This window comes from Myotis daubentonii, chromosome 14 (assembly GCF_963259705.1).
Source record: "Myotis daubentonii chromosome 14, mMyoDau2.1, whole genome shotgun sequence".
Classification (NCBI taxonomy): domain Eukaryota; kingdom Metazoa; phylum Chordata; class Mammalia; order Chiroptera; family Vespertilionidae; genus Myotis; species Myotis daubentonii.
In genome coordinates this window covers 59,332,761-59,349,816 of record NC_081853.1, presented here as the reverse complement: position 1 = coordinate 59,349,816, position 17,056 = coordinate 59,332,761, and the positions used below count along the sequence as shown (strand labels likewise).

General features: G+C 41.2%; 1 protein-coding gene across 3 annotated transcripts in view; it reads right to left on the bottom strand.

Moving 5' to 3' along the window:
- Positions 1-17,056, bottom strand: part of SETD2 (SET domain containing 2, histone lysine methyltransferase) — an 80,996-nt gene that overhangs the window by 29,013 nt on the left and 34,927 nt on the right. For all 3 annotated transcript variants that reach the window (XM_059664947.1, XM_059664946.1, XM_059664948.1), the window contains 6 exons: positions 16,363-16,440; positions 14,241-14,338; positions 12,592-12,718; positions 11,047-11,181; positions 9,918-10,037; positions 7,888-8,550 (listed from right to left, as the gene is read on the bottom strand). In XM_059664947.1, the coding sequence (XP_059520930.1) occupies positions 7,888-8,550; positions 9,918-10,037; positions 11,047-11,181; positions 12,592-12,718; positions 14,241-14,338; positions 16,363-16,440 (1,221 nt within the window). The remainder of the gene's footprint in view (positions 1-7,887; positions 8,551-9,917; positions 10,038-11,046; positions 11,182-12,591; positions 12,719-14,240; positions 14,339-16,362; positions 16,441-17,056) is intronic.

The window sequence follows — 17,056 nt, the reverse complement described above, 5'->3', positions numbered from 1 at the left end:
TTTTCTTGTGGGAAATACAGTAATTAATAAATAAGAATACAAGAATAAACTGTATTTTGCATGCTCACAACTGTAAACTTACTTTTGCCCCACGCTGTATATATGAACAGTTTTATGTGACCCTTGCACTGAGTGTTTAAGTGGAAATATTGGGCAAGAAGCTTAGGTAAACATGAAGCACCTCCCCACTGATTTAGTTCCCTGGGCATTTGCAGGCATTGTTCTTTTAGTAACAGGAATTTCTGTGATGCTACTAGAGATTCCTATTATTGATCACATCTGTGTTTTTAAAAAGGTAATGCTACAGCCTGATCCTATATAATCAAAGCATAATATGCAAATCAGCCAGAAGGCGAAACCAGTCACTATGACACGCACTGACCACAAGGGGGCAGATGCTCAACACAGGAACTGCCCCCTGGTGGTCAGTGTGCTCCCACGGGGGGAGGGCAGCAGCGGTGGAGGAGCCTCTCCTGCCTCTGCTGCAGGCAGGTGGTAAGGAGTGAGGGGTCCCGGACTGCGAGAGCCCCAGACTGCAAGAGGGATGTCTGACTGCCGGCTGCCCGCCCACCCCAGGGGTCCCAGACTGCAAGAGGGCGCAAGCTGGGCTGAGGGGCCCACCCCCAGTGCATGAATCTTGTGCACTGGGCCTCTAGTGAAGGGTAATTAAAGGGGGAAAGAATGGGAGCAGGAAGTACAAATAGGAGGCTGTTAACATACCTGAGAAATAACCAGAACCTAAAGTTAAAATGGCAAACAAGAGACGATAGGACCTATTTCACATGCAGGACAAAGAAAACTCAGGTGCCCCAGGAAATACCACCTTTAAGGGGCAGGCAGAACAGGAACATCAGTGAGAGCCAGAAGGAAATGCAGATGCCTCAGGAGAGGGCGTGGGGTCAGACGAACAGAAGGGAAGGCAAGAGAAACGATGGAGAGGTCAAGCACCCCACGCACACACACACTCATTTTTATATGTACGCACAGACAGACATACGTATGTATTTTTTACAGTCTGCTGACAATCCTACAAGTGACGTCCCAGTAGCAATGACTTCAAGGGACAATTTAAGCACTGAATAAATCATGGATAACAATTCATTGAATAAAAACAAGAACCCATGAGTCTAAACTGACATTATCAATGAATAAAGAACTAAATGGGAGAGCAGGGAAAGCTCTCGCTTACAAAAGAACGGCAACCAAAAAACAAAGCAGCGAAAGAAACGATGGATTAGAAAATCATCTGGCAACCATCACAGTTATGTGACTCAGGCAAATCCACGGGATGGTGAAACTAATGGATAAATTTGATGGAAAAACAGAGTATATCCGTATTTCCAAAGGTGCTTCTAAGACACTCCTTCATTACAAAGGGAAAAACAGTGACCTCACACGGAGAACCCTGGAGACAGCCCTTTAACCAAGTGACCCACGCTGACAACGCCAACAACGGAACCAACCCACATCCTGGACGGACACGCCTGTAACATTTCTAACCAAGAATGCATGACCCGAATCCACACCAAAGAAAACCTAACAAGCCAGAATGGAGAAATATTCTAAGAAACTGAAAAGCAGTAAAAACTGTGAAGGTTATAAAAGACAAAGACAGACTGAGGGACTATTCCCAATTAAAGGAGAGTAAAGCCAAAGAATTCAATGTAACTATTGATCTCAGGTTAGATTCTGGAACAGGAGAAAACGTTCTTTTCCTTTTCTTTTTTGCCATGCACAACTAGCACAGTGTGATTTGCTGGTTTTGATACGTTTCCTGAGGTCATGTAGAAGAATGCCCTGTTTTTATGAAATACACACTGAAACATCTAGGGGCAGTAGGTGTCCATCTGTAAAACTTACCTCTTTAGAAGATAAACTTTTTAAAAATATATATATTTTATTGACTTTTTACATAGAGGGAGAGAGATAGAAGAGTTAGAAACATCCATCAGCTGCCTCCTGCACACCTCCTACTGGGGATGTGCTCGCAACCAAGGCACATGCCCTTGACCGGAACCGAACCTGGGACCCTTGAGTCCACAGGCTGACGCTCTATCCACTGAGCCAAACCAGTTAGGGCAGAACATAAACTTTTTAAGAAAAGACGATATGACAAATTTGGTAAAATGTTAAATTGGGGAATCTGGGTGAAGGGTTTAAAAATTTTTAAGCTAAAAAAAAAAAATGTCCTAACTGGTTGGGCTCAGTGGGTAGCATGTTGGCCTGCGGACTGAAGGGTCCCAGGTTTGATTCCGGTCAAGGGCACATGCCCAGGTTGTGGGCTTGATCCCCAGTAGGGGGTGTGCAGGAGGCAACCAATCAATGAGCCTCTCTCATCATTGACGTTTCTCTCTCTCTCCTCCTTTCCATTCCTCTTCGAAATCAATAAAAACATATTTAAAAAATAAAATAAAATGTACAGAAGATCAAATTCTCAAAAAAAAAAGTTTTTTAAGCTGAGTTTTTTTTCCTGCACTCGTCACTGAAATGTGTATTATACGCAGAATACAAATACAAGGGTTTGCCTACAGTTTTCCTGTATGTCGAAAATTACAAGCGCATGCCCTGCCCGGTTTGGCTCAGTGGATAAGGGCGTCGGCCTGTGGACTAAAGGGTCCCGGGTTCAATTCCAGTCAAGGGCATGTACCTTGGTTGCGGCACATCCCCAACGGGGTGTGTGCAGGAGACGGCTGGTCAATGGTTTTCTCTCATCAATGTTTCTAACTCTCTCTCTCCCTTCCTCTCTGTAAAAAATCAATAAAAAATATATTAAAAAATAAAATAAAATTACAAGAACATTTCAGAAGGAAAATTTTATTTTTTAATTATGATTACATATAAAACTAAATCACACCAACTTATTTATATTCAAAAATTCTCATTTCTAACTAACATGATCATTGGCCTGAGGGAAAACCAATATTCCTTAAAGGTCTCTTCCAGACCAGTAATCCTTCCTTCCCTATATAATAAAAGGCTCATATGCAAATAGACTGAACAGTGGAACAACTGGAACCAAACAACCAGTCGCTATGACGTGCACTGACCACCAGGGGGCGTAACATGGCCAGTGTTGGCCGAGGTGGGATGGTGGAGCAGATGAGCGGGGGCACCAGACCAAGGTGGGGTGCCAGTTGCTGTCATCAGGGCGAGCCTCTGGTGGTTACTGAAAATTCTTTGCTCCCACGCACCGTGGTCCCGCCCAGTGCTCAAAGTTGCTGCCAGCGCCGGAGCCACCGCTTGCACCCGCTGCTGGTGCCCGGGGCCGTCAGCACGTGGAATGGCGGCAGGAGCGGGGCTGCTGGCAGACGGGGGACTGGGGGCCGTGGTGGGAGGGGTTGGGCGTGGGTGCGGAGGATGGGCCGAGACCCGCCCCTGTGCCTACCACAGCCTCATGGCCCACAGTTCCTTTCAAGGTGCACAGATTAGTCACTGGGCTCCTAGTAATGCATATAGTCTCCCACTTCTCAGACAGTCTTACATCCAAATAAAGTAACTTTTCCTAAATAGTGTCAAGACTTTTTTTAACTTCATGTTTATAAAAACATGATTATTATGTCTTCAGGGAAATAGAATTAAGAGCTCACCCCAAATAATAAATTGTCAAAATGACTTGATCCAGTATCAGAATGTTTAGAGCAACCACATTCTGTACTTTATTGTTTAGATCAAGTGTTGGCAAACTTATTCTGTAAAGAAGACAGTAGATATTTTAGGCTTTGCTGGTCACCTAGTCAATGAAGCAACTACTTAACTCTACCACTGCATGAAAAAGCAGCCACAGACGAACAAACATGGCTGTTAAAAACAAACAAACACACAAAAACCAAAAAATATTTATTTACAAAAACGGGCAGTGGAGCAGATTTGGCCAACCTGCGATTTAGATGGAAGTATTTATCCAATAATAACAAAGGGACTACTAATAAGTTTAAGGGCAATTTACCTTTTATCAAGGAACCAGTATCTAATACAGTGTTCTCGGGGTAATTATACATTTTAAAGATAAAGATAGGTAATATTGATCTTTATGAACATAGAATAACCTCTACTAAGGATTTAAAAATTTCTTACAAAAATTCAGGGCACAAAATTTCATTTTGAAATGTTGCATTGCAGATTTCACAAAGAATATTAGTTACAGATCAAAATTCCAAGCAGAAACTCAAAACTTTTAGTTGGATAACTCCATGTTATTTCTATAGAGAGTTTAATGCTTAAATTCCTAGGAAAATAATGTGTTTGTTGAATTAAAAATAATATCTGGAGATAAAGATGAAAGGTAAGAATGAGAATGGCCATTAAGAAGTGTCCAACTTATCATGTTACAAAATGTTGACCGTAAATCATCTAATCCAGGTGTAACTGTAACTGCCCAGAATTCGTCTTAAGGAGAGGCACGTCCTGTAACCTACAGGTCTACCAGACAGGCTCTGGAATCAACAGCCATCACCATCTCTTGGGTGTTTAATTGCAACTGAAGCTGCCAAATTCACAGGAACCTTACCTCTTTGTCTTATGATCCAAATGAATGAAGATTTTCCCGTCAAGGTTATAATTAATCACCACTTACAACCAGCTGTTTTGCCCTGTGAAGTCTAGGGTGTATTTTCAGCATGAGGGGTGATGTACAACTCCTTTTGCGAACAGCAATACATGTACATGTCCCTGCTGAAAACGTAACCCAGTGAGTTTGCGTGTGAACGTGAAGGCGTGCTCATGTGCAGCCGTGTGCTAGAGGATGTTTCTCGTTCAGGTTTACTTTATGAGTCAGAACGTGTAAGCCTCGAGCCAAGGCAGGCAGAGGTCCTGTGTACAGAGGCACAGAAAGCAGCTCACTTAATCCTCTCTCGCCAGGAGTCGGGATTTTCCCAGAACGACATCCATTGTCGGCAATGGACGCACCAAAATAACGCCGGCGCCATGAGTTAACCACCTCTGTCCTCTTTTCACCTATTATATTTTTCATGCATCATCCAACTTCCCAACCTTCTTCCTGTTTCTTCACAGAATGCACGCTAGGTTCTTGTTTTTCTTCAGCACGAAGTTGAAAATGGAGTTGAGAAAAGGAGACACATGGTCAGCTGGTGATGTTAACAAGCTCCTTGCTGCCCTGAGAAGCTAGATGGAAATGGTTCAAGTTACAAGAGGGATCATCATCAGATCTGGGAGGACAAAGAGTCATTCATGAAGCTTCATTCCCTTCCCTCCCGCCCTCTCATTTGTTGATGATCCCTAGAGTCTGCCTTCACCGCAAAACCAAGACTAAGGAATCTGAAGCCACTGCTTTGCGCTCTTCACTCCATCCAGGTGCAGGGAGGCCAAGTGGGACTCACTCCAGCAAAGGGCAGGTGGCCCAGGTCAGGGAAGCCAGGAGTGGCTAACATAACCACAGTCTAAGCCAATGCTTTTCAGTATGATCTTGGAATTAAGCTCAGCAACTAACACGGTGCTGGGCAACAGGTGCTTAGTAAAGGCGGGTTGAATAAGACCTTTTCTTTTCTGCCAAGGTCTACTTTCTACTTGAACACATAGGTGGAAGTCAGACAGAAGTAGTTAACTCTTTCAATGCCGGGAGAGCACGGATATACTGTACAGTCATCACATCAAGTCAATGTATTTCTCTAAAATGTTCAATCACAGGTTCCTGATTTCAGAGTTCTTGCTAGATGCTAGCTAAGGAATATTTTTAAAGGCAACCGTAATCCGTGTTGAAGTTAGAACCATTGTAAATGTTAACAGAATAGATGAATTAATTAAGAACCCTAGCACCAACGTGTAACAAGACATCACAGTCAGTCAAGCAAACACATGTCTCAGCCATGCAATCCCAGATGGGTAATGATTCCAGAGCAAACTCAACTTTGAAGAAAGAGCATTTAGTTAATGGCTTCCTTAATGCTAAAAATTGGGATAAACCCAAAGTAGAAAGAGTGAGGAGGATATATTTTAAGTACGAATAAAATTTTAAACCTCAAGTCAAGAGGACCATCAAGCTACACAGCACTGTGCAACTCCTTTGATCTTTCAGACAGGAGTGGGGAGGATTACAAGCAGGGGCAGAAGTAATTTTGTAGGACTCAAAATGTATGTCTAGAACATGACTTTAAAAAACATTATCTCTAACTGGGTTAAGGAAATCCCAGAAAATAATTCATACCATTACAATTACAATAAAAAAACTACCATATAGAGAAATAAAAATATTCACTTTCTCCAGATTTTAAGAGACAGGGTTTTAAGGAATTATGATAATCATGTCTTTTTCTTTTTTTTAATTCTATCCATCAGAGACTTCTCAGGCAAAAGTGAACTGCTGGGTCTACAACTCCCTTCTCTCTCTATAACACTCTGTGTATAAGGCCTTTTCTACGTTCCCCAGTGTACTTGTCTCCATCTCCAGCTCCCTATGAGCCAGCCGCAGCACAGGCTCTCCTGGCAGTCTCTGAACACAAACCACTTCTTTCAGGGAAGAATGAAATAAAAGCGGCCTTAAATGAAGATCCACCCCAGCGACTGTCCCAGCATCTCTTTCAATTAATTGCAATTCCAATGTCTGTAGTTCACATGTTGTGTCATAAGCAGGCTTATTATGAATCCTTCTTTTTAGATTTATAAAAAGGTCAGATTTCATAAGGCTGAGTTTACACTGAAGTGTAAGTGATGGAAGAGTAGCATGAGTAAGAGCTCAAATGGGTAAGTGAGCTGAAACCACACCATACTCCAAGAAGGGTCCTGACACAACAAAATGCAAAAGCCAAAAATAAGCACGGTGCCCGAACACTGAACTACTCATTTTGCTCAGTGTAAGGCCAGTTCCATTATGGCTCAAATCACAGGATCTACTAGGTGAGCTTTGTCGTCATAACTGGGGGCAGGGAGGGCTCAGGTATCCATCTCGTTGCAAATGAAAAAGTACTGCTGGTTTACCTGGATGCTTCACCTCTGGTAGCAGAAAGGAGGAACAGAAAATAGGAGCTAGAAATGTACACTGTCCCCACAGGACCCTTAAGACCTGGATCCAAGATTCAGATGCCTTGGGTCCACGTCTCTCATAGGCTCATCCTGTTACATCTGTTTATCCAAGAGCCAGGCAGGTTTTCTGCAAAGCAGACCCTGCACACCTTGCTCCCTCCTTTACCAGGAGATGCTGTCTAAGCACAAGGCTTCCCCACCTCTATTTTCCCGCTAGAGAGCGTATTTTTTCTGAAGAAATAGGCATTTAAAGACAGGTCTATTTCAGACATAACACTGGAACTGAATACCAACTAGCACTGCTCCATAGAAAGTTGTTTTACTGGAACAGAAACTTATGCTAAATCATGTTTTATGAAAAGGTGCTATACAACCTTGGTTTTCTAATTAATTTTTCATTTAAATTAATTTTCAGTTAATCCAAAACATTCTTTGTTTTCTGCCATAGAATTTTTTTTTTTTTTTTTTGATGCAAAAGCAAGAGGTTCTTTATTACAAGCGCAGCGCAGGGGCTCTCAGGCAGACAGACAGCAACACAAGGGAAGTGCTGGCTGACTGGAGCCTCTGCCATAGAATTTTACAGAGAATTTTCAAATGTAGAACCACACATTTGTTACTCAAAGGATTTTTTGTTTTTGTTTTCACTGTGAAGAGCACTTGAATTACTAACTTCCCTGTTGTGATACACTTTCCTAAATGAGAAAAAGGGGATATTTGTATATTAGTTTAGCTGGTATATCTCTTGCCAAAGTTTAAAATATGTTTGAGACATTTATAATAATTAGCTGATAGTAAGATTTCCATTTCTCAAAAATACATGTATAGCTAGAAAAGTAGATAATTCTACTTAAAGTTTGTGCAACTCTAAACTTGAGTAATTCAGGTTAAAACGAACAAAACTGTTTTTCTTACCTTTAGGTCTTTCCAACTATCCAGGAGCTTGGTGGCCAAATCGCTGATATCCACGGTTTTGTCTGGCGGCTCCTGGCTCCTCTCACTCTCCACATCAGACACGCCCTCCTCTTCATCTTGGGACGGCGTTTCCCCAGCAACATGCTCTTCTAGCTTCACGCTGTTGCTCTCTTTCGGCTCTACTTCGACATCAGCCTCCGGTTCAGGGGTGGGTAGCTTACTGGCCTCCCCAGCAATTTCACCATCAACTTTAGACTCAGGCAGCTGTTGTGTGAGTAGCTGCTGTGACTGTAACTCATCCTCTTCTTCTACAGGGATGGTTTCTAACTGGTCAAGGTCCTCTTTGCCATCTTTGCCTTCTAGCTCGCTAGTGGCATCAGAGATGGCACTGTCCATGCTATTCTCGCTTATAATTTTAAGTCTGCGAAACATGAGCTTCTTGGGGGTGTCTGTGTCGGCTTCGGCGCCCAGCTTGGTGGAAGGATCAGGCGTGTTGAGCGGTGTGTGAGCCCGTGACGTGTTCTCGCTAGAATACCCATCTCCTTCACTCAACTGAGGAACAGCAGTCTTGGTCTGAGACCAACGTTGAATAATTGGAAGTACTTTGCTTTCTTCCAACATATTTTTAGTAGGAATAGGTAAGTGTTCCAAAGTCTTTATAATCTGATTAAACACAATAAAAAAAAATCACATCACTTTGTACACCTGACTTTTCAAACCTCTGGATGGGGGCCAGATCATTTCTGCAGGAGCAGTGGGGTTTTTTTGTTTGTTCTTTGTTTTTTTATCGTCTTATTAAATTAAGACCTAAGTCTCTGTAGTCGCAAAAAGATTCAAATGTCATAATATTTATCTATCAAAGGGAAGGAAAACTTTCAATAAGACTCAACAGCAAAAATAACAGGTACAGCCGGTGACTGCTCACATCAAATAGGAGTGATTCATATTAATATTCCCCACCTGGTTAGATTTTTAAAAATATTTTAACTACCAGACATCACCTTGGGTATCTTTTTCTAAAAAGTTTCCCAAGTGACTGTGATACAGTATGGGAACTATGCAACCACATACAGTTAAATGATGTCTCACAGAGACTCAAAAAACCGCAGATACTTACCTCTTTAGCCTTTGATACACCCAGGAAAGAGACTCTCTTCATTCAGAAATAACCACCCTCCCGCCCTAAATACAAGAGTTCCTTCCCAAGTTCAGTCTGCAGTGCAGTTCTACCCAAACCCCAAGGTCTCCCCACTTCTGCTTGCTGCCACGTCTCCTAGGAGGAGAATCAAGGCCAGACAATCGCTTATTTGCCCACTTTTCATTATGATTAAAAGGAACGACATCTGAACCACGTTAGATATTTATTTATTTCATGGGAAGGTGTAAATCACAGCCCCACTGACAATGCTACCACCGAACATTCACCTGGATCTTCTAAAACACTCATTTATTCCCCACAATGTTCTTACTCGTCATCCAGAATTCAGCTCCTCACTAATTGTTTACAGACCCAGAAGTGAGTTCATGTGGTTCCTATCTTTTAAAACTATGGTTTTAAGCAACCTGGCTGGTGTGGCTCAGTAGACAGAGCATCAGCCTGCAGAGGGAAGGGTCCGGGTTCGATTTGGTCAAGGGCACATGCCAGGGTTGTGGGCTTGATCCCCAGTAGGGGGCGTACAGGAGGCAGCTGATCAATGATTGTCTCTCATCATTAATGTTTCCATCTCTGAAATCAATAAAAATTAAAAAACAACAACACATAAAGAACTATGGTTTTAGCAACAGACGGGATCTTTCACTTAACTATGGTATTATATCTTGCTCTCCCAGTTCCCAACTATGTAATACTGCCCTTAAACTCGATACTAGACAAGTACATGTAAAGGTTATAGTTGGGATGACCTTGGGATAAAAATACTTCACACCAGCAGTAAATGTGATGCTAAACTCATCGTCTCTGATAGCATCGCATCCCGCCCACCTAGGCAACAAGTGGCTTTAAGAATCAAGAGCAGCGACTGTGAACTGACCTCCTCCTGAAGCTTCCGGTTGCTTTCCCGGCCGTCCCCCAGCTCCGCCATCCAGATCCACAGCAAAGACAGCCCATGGCGCTCCAGAAAGGACTTCAGGCGAGACTGGGAGTGAGTGTTCTTTCATGGCGGCAGGGAAGCAGGGTGCGGGGTGTGGGGGGGGGTGGAGGGTGTGGAGAACACCAGACAGAATGTTAAAGAGGGCCCACAGAGAAAACTAGAGTTTGTTTATATTCCAAAAAACCTAGAAACTACTTTACCTCAACTAGAACTATGTAACTGAAAAATGCTTTAAAGTAAGAGATTATAATCTTTTTTGATACCCAAAATATATCCAGTCAACCTTTACTTTATTAAAGTAGAAAATTATATAAACATTAATATGTCATTTACAATGAAATCCAATTCTAAAGGAGTAAGAAAAAATTTACATTCAACATTTTTATTGAAAAAGCTAAAACTGCTGAAACCGGTTTGGCTCGGTGGATAGAGCGTCAGCCTGCGGACTGAAAGGTCCCAGGTTCGATTCCGGTCAAGGGCATGTACCTGGGTTGCAGGCACATCCCCAGTGGGAGATGTGCAGGAGGCAGCTGATCGATGTTTCTCTCTCATCGATGTTTCTAACTCTCTATCTCTCTCCCTTCCTCTCTGTTAAAAATCTATAAAATATATTTTTAAAAAAATATTTTTTGAAAAAGCTAAAACTATAAAGATAAGCTGGAGTAAATGAGATTGCTGTTAAAATTTTTTTGCTTTGAGATCCTGTGGTTAAAATGGCTTTGTTGTGCTAATAACCACGGAGAGCGTCTAGCCCTCTGTCCACCTACCACAGCAAAGGAACACACCAAGTATCATGAATTGTTGGACAAAAACACTCACCATGTTCTCTGATTAAAGAGAGAAAGCAAGTAGGATCTACTAATAGACTAAATCATGCTGAAATCTCAAGCCATTTTTAAGAATACATGCTTTCAAACTCATGCAGAACTCACATATCCATTTTTAAAATAACAGAAATTCTTCTCATCAGAATTATTCCTTCTTCATTCATTTATTCTGAACTATAGTTTAAATGTCCCACATCAAATTCAGAAATAAAAAATATATTAATAAATATCAAAGTGTTCACCTGGATGAGCTTGAGACAGGTAAGTTTCTGTTCCAAAGTTTCAATTCTAACCATTAGCCGGGATAAGCTGAGCACCTGGTTTTTATCAGAGAGACCCTCCCCGTTCTCCATCAGCGCTTCTAGCTCTCCATCCACCTACCACAGCAAAGGAAACATCTGGTTATCAAACAGCATCGACCCATGCACCAAGAGTCAGGGCACAAGCCTGGGTTGCGGGCTCAGTCCTCAGTAGGGGGCATGCAGAAGGCAGCCAATCAATGTTGATGTTTCTCCCTGTACATTATTTAAGTAAGGGCTTATTGTGAGAATTAAGCAAGTTAATACGTCAAGTGCTTAGAATAGTGCTTGGCATACAGCTGCACTATATATGTTCTCTAAAAAGAGAGCTGAAGCACACACAACACTTTGAAGAGTTTTTTTTCCCCATATTCGTTGGTAGAAACATGGGTGTTTATTATAAACTTTCCCCCTTTTATGCATTTTAAAAATGGCATTTTTCAAAGCTTTCTGCTATCTATGTCTTCTTATAGAATTTAGTTTCTTCATAATTAATTTTCAATTAATTTGGGCTTAATCACATAATCTTGAACCATTATACTTCTATCTACTCCATGTTCGTTGCTGTCTCATCTAAACCGTAAGATTGACGTCATTTATGATTCTTAACAGTAGCCTATATAATAAAGAGCTAATATGCTAATTAGACCGAACAGCCGAAGGACCGTCTGGATGACCTTCAGACAAAGCCGGGGCTGCGAGGGCCGAGCCCCTTGCACGAATTTTGTGCATCGGGCCTCTAGTTGGTTCATAACAAGCCCAGGAATGAGCTAACTGCAAAAGATCACAGAGGGATATGCTAACTACCTCCCCAGCCCCCCACTAGGATTCACAGGTGGTTGTGAGGCTCGCACACACAGCTCTGAAAAAGGAATCCTCAGGGAAGGAGGGGAATTTACAAAACAACAACAATAACAGAGACTTTGTCCCAGTGAAGAGCCCCTGTAGGTAACAAGAAACCCCCTGCCTTCAGTAGTGACTCAGGTGAGCCGGGTAGAAAAAGGCTATCAACTACTGTTCTAATGGATTAAGTGAAAAGACCACTTGAGACTATTTCTCTTACGTTGCCTGTTTCCTCTCAAAACTCACTTCACATTCCAAAGAGGGTTTTTAGAGATTTTCAGAACACTTGCAAATTTTAGAGGTCCAAACCAAACAGACCAATATGAAAGATTAGGGATACAGACCAGCCTCACGCGAGCTAACAGAGAAACATTTTAATTTTACTTAGGTTTAGTTTTATTGGCTCTAAAAAATCATCAGCACATGTGTTTTCAAGATGACTTCATTATTTCTCAAACATATCCAATTCTAATCCCCGTGACCCTGAAATAAAAACAGCCATCATTCATGCTTCTTTTCCATGATTATCTCACCTGATCCTGAATTTCTCTGGTTGTAGCTCTGACTTTTCAAACTTCAATCAGAAAAGCTACCTCCCTTAAAATGCCTATGGTGAAATCTGAAAAAAGACCGACAGACACTTACTGAATCTTTCTTTCGGGATCGTTCCTTCTTCATTTTCCCTCCTGCTGCTCGAATGCTGACTCTGTTCTCTCCTCCCAGGTAACCCCGGCAATTAGCTGACCCACAGAAACATTTCTGCGCCTCTTTTCTGTTCAAGGAGCGCAGGAGAAATGTCAGTGTGTGAAGGTAAACCATATAAAAATGTTGACAATATAATAATTACAAGAGAGAAGTCAATCTAGACTAAAGAAAAAAAAATTTATTTTGAGACTGCAAAAAACCTGATACTATCTAATGCAAAGCCTGAAAATTTCTCTTAAAAATATGCATTCTTTTTCTAATCTTCATTAGCTAGACAAAACTAGCCAAGAGGTTAATTAGTAATTTCTTCATTTTATAAAAGTACTTACTAATATATGAAAATAAGAGCTCATATACATATTTGGACTAAGAACAAAATTGTTTAAATAGTTTAATATCTATCACTTATATGTAAATATTTGACTGGCACATAGTATTATAAAAAGATGTATAGAGGACAGTAAAAAACAAGACCACTGCCCAGCTACACTAGTCCACGAGGCGTTGTGAAATGGTGATACCGTTCATTATACTTCATTTATTAGCTGAAATAACCTCTATAAAGAACTTCTTCTCATCAAATATTCGGTTAAACCTGAAGTAGAATTCACTAGGAAAGGCAGAATAAATGCTTTCTTTCTTTTTTAATTCTTAAAATTCATTTTCAAAGTCATGAATTGGTTCTCATCAATTACGATGAATGCAATTTTATTTTCAAAATGCTATTAATATTCAAGGATTCTACATAATGTGTTTCAAACTGCTGCAGTTGTTACCCTATTGATGCTTAAGTGTTACTAGGAACTCTCCCACTCTGGTAAGTGAGAGCCTATTTGAGCTAGCTCCTGAGCCCCTTGGACAGGCCCCTCCTAACCTAATATGTTAATCAGACCGGATGTCCTTCAGGACCAAACCAGGGCTGCAAGGGAAGCCCGGGTCCCAGGAGCCGGAGGGGAGCCGGTGCCGGCAGCCAGGGAAGGAAGGCCCACTCTTGCATGAATTTCGTGCACCGGGCCTCTAGTGTTTTATAACTGGCTTTCTGGTACGACAAGATAATCCAAGATCACCTTGTTCAATGCGTTTTAAGCTTGAAATCAGCTTGCTCCAAGGACCCATGTTCCTTTTTAGTGGGGTTTTGTAAAACCACAATGTAGATGCTTGGGGCATTCACTGCTACTTCATTACTTATTGATTTTGGTAAACAAAACTAGATAACAATTTTTTTTCAAAGCACAATATGGCATAGATGAAACAAGATTAAGTGTGAGTTGAATGACGAATAGAGATTTATTGTACTATTCTCTTTACACACACACACAGTTGACATTTCTATAATTAAAAATTTTAAAATTACATTAAAAACATAATTATATGAAGTATGAAGTTCAGAGGAAAATTATGCTGTTCAGGCACAATATCCCTTAATGGCCAAAAGTGCATAACAATAGGAAAAATACAAAATTGAAAGTCCACTACAGGTAAGAGCTGGTCATATCTGTAGCTTCTCAGGAGCTCACATCGGTTTTCTCCCTGCGTCTGCACAGTCTACTTCCCCAGAGAAGTAGCAGCACAGGAAGAGCAATACTCACCCGTATCTCTGGAACTGGTAGTCAAATGTCAACTCTGAGCCTGAAGGAACCAGTTTGGTGGTAAAAAACCCAACCCTCAGCTGTCCGTTCACAGTCCACTGAGATGTTGTTTGTAAAAGGAAAGAAATTAGCAACTAATTAATCTTTTTTTAAAAGATTACCATTATAACCTTAATTATGCGTGTTCATCTTTAGAAGATAAAGGCTTTTCCAAATAGGTAAATGGGGAACTTTTTTTCTTTACATAAACTAACATATTAAAGTGCTACTCTTATTTCATGAACTATCAGATTGAATATCATCTATAATTTGTATCTAATAAAAGTAACTGTTACTTTAACTAATTTTGATGTGCTAATTTCCACATAGCAAAGATACATTATGTTAAGAGTAATTATGTTCTAAGATGGGGTACGGAACCAGGGGGAAATGATGCCAAAAGTTGACCTTCATGAAGCAGTGGTCACACTGCTGGGTGTAGTGAGAGGGAAGGTGTATAAAACTCAAGAATTAAAACAGGGTTAGTACACAGGAGTTAGGCCTTGTCGTTCCAGATCATTTGCGATGGAAGTCGACTGTAGAGTGCCTTTCCAGACCATCTGAACATGTTACCAATGGAAAAAACGTCTTAAAAAGACGAAGGGACACCATGCAGTTGGAGTCTCACCGCCAGACATATGGCCACCAGCTGCAGGCGAATCTGAGCCAGAACTGTAGGCTGAGTCATTTCAGACCAATGTCTCCCATTCATGATATGGCCCAGCTCTCAGAAAGAGACCTATTTAAGGTCGAGTGGCACACAGATCAAAGGCAAAAAATACCAGGATTCAAAACCACTGTTTCGATATGAGAGGGGGACCATTGGATCTATTTTTCCTAGGGAGTGGATCCATAGTTTTCGTAACCTAAAAAAGAACCAAAGTTCTAATCTATTTATATATTTTAAATCTAAGCTCAAAACACAAATGAGACACATTCAAAGTGACAAATCCACCGATGAATGGATTTATCAAGTGCCAACTCTGGCCAGACACAGCACGTGAGGAAAGCCAGACCCGAAGCCTGGCCTGCTGAGGAGCAGGGTGCCCACAGGCCCCGCACAGAGCCCCTCTCACCTGTGGCTGATTGCCTTTATTGCGTCATAACAACTGTCAAATTTGGAACCTGGATAGGAGCTGATAAAAATCTGAATGGGCCCAGTTGGCGTGGCTCAGTGTCGACCCATAAACCAAGAGGTCACTGGTTCGATTCCCAGTCAGGGCACATGCCGGGGTTGCAGGCTCAATCCCCAGGAGGAAGGGGGGGGGGTGTGTGTGTACAGGAGGCAGCCCACTGATGTTTCTCTCTCATTGATGTTTTTCTCTATCCCTCTCCCTCCCTCTCTAAAAATCAATAAAAACATTTTTAAAAATTTGAATAGTGCACACACACTCTGGACTCCATTAAAAACAAAATTTAGTTTTGTATTTTTGGCAACTTTGAAATAATATCTAAAATTTATAGGCAAATAGAGGTGAGAATTAAATGCAACAGGAGTTTTCTGGACCGAATACTAGACCCAAAAAATGACAGATGGTAAAATTTGAATAAGGGCCGAAACCGGTTTGGCTCAGTGGATAGAGCGTCGGCCTGCGGACTGAAAGGTCCCAGGTTCGATTCCGGCCAAGGGCATGTACCTGGGTTGCGGGCACATCCCCAGTAGATGTGCAGGAGGCAGCTGATCGATGTTTCTCTCTCATCGATGGTTCTAACTCTCTATCTCTCTCCCTTCTTCTCTGTAAAAAATCAATAAAATATATTTTAAAAAAAAAATTTGAATAAGGTCTTTAGACTAGGTAACAGTTAACAGTATATCCTGGGTTGAGGTAACCATATACATTATGGTTATGTACAATGTATATTTGGAGAAGCTTGAGTGAAGAATGGTACGAGAACTCTGGACTATCTCAGCACTATTTATTATTTCATAACCTAAACTTACTTCAAAATACAAACTTTTAACAATAGAGTAGGAAAAAATGATTTAAAAATATTAGTCTTGGGTGCTTTTGATATACAGTCTGAAAAGGTCAGAAGAGAATCTTAAGTAAATACCCCAAACTCTAAATCCACCCCAACTTACTTTTTGAGTCTCACAGTTTGGTTCGCAGCTATGATTCATAAAACGAGAGCAATTTCCTTTCTGAGTGGCATCTATTATCTAGGGAGAGGGAAAAGGAAGAGTTAAAAACGAGACCTAAACATATACTTGCATTTTGCAAAGGAAAGGCATCAGGCAAATGTAAAATCCCATTCATTCCCAACCCTTTTCCTTTAGAAAACACTCTCATACTCTTTATACTTCAGAGTGGTGACCATGTCCTCTGGAAGATCTGCCGACTATAAACATTTTACCCCCAGTCAAAATTATCTCCTTTAGCTATCATTCATTCTCTCATCTACTTTGAGCTATTTCTTATATCCACTGTATTCCAACCTCACTTCGTGTGCGTCACTGTATTCTCAAGTGCACCCCATGCCACAGTGCAACAGCTCTCAACCTGGCCTGAGCGCCCTGGACCGCCTGCTACTGGGCCCATCTCCAGAGTTAGGTTCAGCAGATCCTGGAGTCCATCGCTAGGATTTGCATTTCCAGACTGAATGTAGAGAGGCAAATATGAGAATCTAGGTAAATTCTATTAAGCCAGGTATTCAGGAGATTTGTAAAAAAAAAAAAAAAGTCAATATAATGGGCTTATTACTTTGAAAAGGTCTAATAAATATTTCTCAGCTTTAATTTTCAATATAATAAATATTGACAAATATAACCCACATAA